The sequence below is a fragment of the Cynara cardunculus genome, unplaced genomic scaffold (assembly GCF_001531365.2).
Source record: "Cynara cardunculus var. scolymus isolate 2C unplaced genomic scaffold, CcrdV1 Un_Scaffold_6325, whole genome shotgun sequence".
Taxonomy (NCBI): Eukaryota; Viridiplantae; Streptophyta; class Magnoliopsida; order Asterales; family Asteraceae; genus Cynara; species Cynara cardunculus.
The window spans coordinates 8,619-13,055 of record NW_020202891.1 but is presented as its reverse complement, the minus strand read 5'-3'; the positions used below and the strand labels follow the sequence as shown (position 1 = coordinate 13,055).

At 30.9% G+C, this 4,437-nt stretch overlaps 1 protein-coding gene across 1 annotated transcript in view; it reads left to right on the top strand.

The window, feature by feature from the left end:
* Window positions 1-1,444: 1,444 nt before the first annotated feature.
* Window positions 1,445-4,437, top strand: part of LOC112504643 (probable glycosyltransferase At5g25310) — an 8,583-nt gene continuing 5,590 nt past the window's right edge. The window contains exons 1-2 of the mRNA XM_025108595.1: window positions 1,445-1,751; window positions 2,369-2,514. Coding sequence (XP_024964363.1) covers window positions 1,476-1,751; window positions 2,369-2,514 — 422 coding nt within the window. The 5' untranslated portion in view covers window positions 1,445-1,475. The remainder of the gene's footprint in view (window positions 1,752-2,368; window positions 2,515-4,437) is intronic.

Here is a 4,437-nt window from a genome sequence, read left to right as displayed (position 1 = left end):
TATATATATATAGGGTTGGGTTCACGTGAGACCAACGGTTTTTTGTGAGACCCGTAAGACCAATTTATGTTCATTGGTCAACTTTATAAGTTAATGATCTAATGGTCTAAAGTTGTATGGTGGCAATTTTGTGATTATGAATGCTCAGATTGTAGATCTAATTCAAGGATTGAAAATTGGTCTTATGGGTCTCACGAAAAACCCTGGGTCTCACATGATCACAAGTATATATATGTATATATATATATATATATATATAATTTTTTAAGCATAAATAAATATTTACGAGATATTTTTGTTTCAAAAGTTACTATAATATATATTAAAATAAGAAAAAAAAGAAGATGATGAAATTTTCTAATCTTAAAGAATCTGAAACTCTATATTCACTATAATAAAATGGGTTTATAGGACGTCCCTAATCTCCAAGCGTCTCAATAGACCGTTTTATAGGACTAAAATATAAAACGTTCTTTCTAAAGGCGTTGTAGTAAGTTTATATGACGCTTCTAGACATCTTAACAAATTTTTTAGGACATTTTTAATACAAAGCGTCACATTACAACTTTATAAGACAATTTTTGAGAAAGTATCATATAAACTCAAATTTTTATAGGAAACTTGTTTTTATAAGACAAATTTTCAAATAGTGTCCTATAAAGTTGTTTAAAAGTGTCCTAAAAAACTTATTATGACGTAAAAAAAGTCATATAAACTTATTACAACGCCTTTAGATATAACACTTTATTTTTTGGTCCGATAAACTAAGTCCTATAAATAGGTCTATTAAGACGCTTAGAAATTGGGAGCGTTTAATAAACCTGATTTGTTGTAATAACTTAAGAAAAAGAAATAATATGTAATTTTTTTCATCAATGAATTAAACGTTTAATAAGGAAAAATAATATTATATTAAATATTTTTAAATATTTAAAAAACATAATTAACATTAAGATCTTTAATCTTTAAAATAAAGTAATTACCGGAATTTTTTTAGAAGTTTTGATTTTCTAAGAGCATCTTCAACAACTATGTTAAAGTAGAGAAAATTGAAATTTTAGCATTTTTTTTTGCTCCAATAGTCTAAAAWARAAAAAAAAAAAAAAAAAAGAGAAGATAAAAATATTCAAATTTGGAAAAACCATTAGAATTATGTATTAGAGAGAGAAATAATATTTTAATTTTTATTGCAATTAAATGTTTAAAAAAATATTTTATTAAATGTATTTAATAATATAATTAATGATAAAATTATTAAAATAAAATATTTTTAATGATTTTAATATTAAAAAAAACTATAGCATGTTGGAGATATTAATCATATATTTTCCTTTCTCATTTTGCGGGGTCAATTTGGTAATTTTGGTCAAAAGAATAATGCCTTTTTCACCATAAATTTAGCATAAAACACACGGAATTTAGCCTAAAACACACGGACAGTGAGGACCTGGACTTCGAAGCGTCTCTCGCCAGCCATGAAGACGACGAGACAGGGAGGAGTATCTGCTTACGTGACAACAGCACCGGCGATTGCTCTGACTACCGTCGTCATAATTCTGATTCTCTCTTTCAACTTTTTCACCAGAAACAATTCGAAACCGGAGTTCGTGATTCCGATTGTTCAATTGCAAAGCAAGTTAAACTTGAGTCGTCAACCTTCTGATGATTATAAGTTCCGAGCCGTGATTACTCCGGATCTTCACCGAATATCTTCTTTGCCTCTTCAACTCAATCGTAATCGAACTTTCATCGTAAGCACCAACCTTCGTAAATCGCTGTTCTTGATTTATGCATGTAAAGTTCTACATTTCCGATCTATCTGACGGTCACCAGAGATATATCTATATACCGATTTATATAATTGAGCATTTATGTATGTATGTATGTGTTTGAGATTAAATCTATTTTGCGGAAGTTTTTCCGATTTATAGTCAATCTCGGTCTTCGCAAATTCAAATCCGTAACTTACGATTTATAATAAATATATTGATTCCTCTCTGTGTGTTAGTGTGTGTGCTTGTTTGTAGTTGCAAAATCGGTGTTGCTTGAAAACTTAAATTTTGATGTGGTGTAAGATATGATTGCTTGGAAATCATACCAATCCTGATTTGTATTCAGCTTTTACTTGTGTTAATTAGGCAGAATTCAGGTGTGTGTGTGTGTGTGTGTGTGTGTGTGTTTATGTGAACATCTGTTTGAAATGAACACGGTTAAAGACATCGGATACACGATGAGTTCTAATTTACATAATTCAGATTTGAATTGATCATGAATTTATGGACATTTTCGATCTTAAGCGTTAGAATATACGGTTTTTCGTTTTGTATAGATTAATATGGCTATGAGACGTAATCGTGAAAAAATGCAGACAGGACGGCGGCGACTGGAGTTAGAGCTTGCTAGAGCACGAGCTACGATCAGGGAAGCTGCCTCTGTTCGTAACCTATCTCAGCTTTTACAAAGCGGTGACGTTTTATCCAGTGATATCTATCATAACCCCGGCGAGTTTTATAAGTAAGCTCTTTTACTTCATATAATGTTTCTGAAAAAATTAATTTCAAAAAGAAAATGTTCCTGAAATAATGAAATTTGCACATTTTGGTCCCTGTTAAAATAGGAAACAACATTTGGAGCCTTTTAAAATTTAGAAAATTACTACCTATACTATATCATACAACATTTAGAGTTCTTAACATAGTATCGAGTGTATTGTATTGTATTGTATTGCATTCACACACCCCTTTTCATTAATTAATGATACTAATACATTTTTTTCTCTAGATACTTTTAAAAACATGAATTTAATGAAAACATAAGTAGCATTGGTATATTGAGTTTTTATTGTATTTGCTCCTCTTTAGATTAAATTTTAATCCCTCTATTCATTTAATTATTCTTAGCCACTCCCTCAAGATTCTTTTACATCCTCCTTTCAAGAAAAACTAACTATTTGATGCTTGATTAACAAATAAAACAACAAAAAATTGTTAACCCAAAATGAATGCGTTTACAATACACCATTTTCTTTTAAAGGTGTAAAAATAAATTATACCTTAAATGGTTTCATAAATAATAAGAAAAGCTTGGATTGCCTTTTCGAACTACTTTCCTTGTAAGTGACTACCAGAATGATAACCACAACATGAAGAAAAAGGAAATGTGACTGTTTTTTTTTTTTGGGTTTTAATCATGAAAAGGAAATAAAAGCCTTCCTTCCATAAGACGCATGGGTTGTGCCTATGCCATGTTGCCCCTCCACTCCATTTCTAAACATTGCTTCTCCTTGGAAAATAACTACTAGTTACTCCTCTATATTTTTACTTGGATGCATGATTTTATTGAAAAAAATATATTTTTTGTATTCTTTTTTCAAAAAACCTGATGGGAAAAAAGATTTAGGAGCCGTTTCCCAAACATTTATCCGGATAGGCAATTATCAAGTCATGTTATCTCATCGGATGAATATGGTAAAGACCAAGAATCTTACTCGGTAAGAGCGAGACATGGACCATGAGTTTTACCCGGTAAGTGAGGACGGCAACTCTTACCACGGTAAGCGTTTACCGGATAAATTGTTGTATACGATGTCGTTTTGGTGGACTAAAATCTTACCGGATAAGTAAATAATAGTGTTAAATTTTACCGAAAGCACTTACCGGGTAAGTGTTTGGTAAACGGTCCCTTAATTGTAGATTAATTATTAGTTAAACAACTATATATGTTTCTTATAAACTTAAAATATATACAGGATAGGGGGGATTCCATCGGCATTCGCTCTCACTTTCGGAACTAATTGACTATTATTATACACTTGATCAATTTTAATCATGATATTATTGTCTCCTATGATTAATTGCTAAATCAAACACTTAGAAGATTAAGAAATTTCTCCATCATGAAAGACATCATTTGAAATTAGAACAGACTTCATATATACACAACATAAAGATATAATAACAAGCAAACTCGATACAAGTGAAAAACCATCTTGTTTTCTTTACTCACAATTACTTTATTTGTTATCAATTAATTAAATGATGCCACTTATACATGTAATGTAGAAGCCATTAATTAGGCCTAAAAAACTTGGCAAATTGATAGTAATTATAACCTTTGGAACTTAAGGAACTTTGTGAAGATCGACCTTTAAGGATGTGGATGACATCGCCTTAAGCTCCTTTTTCATTTTTTTTCCTACATCAACTAGACTTGCATTCCTTTTTTCTTGATATATATTGAAATTTTTTGTATTTTAAGGGCTTCTTTTAAAGTCATTTGATAGATTCAACATATTCCTATATGGTATAAGAAACAAGTCTACCATATGTGATCTTTGCCGAGGACCAACACTTTATGGACGTCTGTCATGTCTAGCCCCAATGGGAGGGAGCAAATGTCATTTCTCTTACGGTCTCTCCCCCCTCCCCCCCCCCCCCC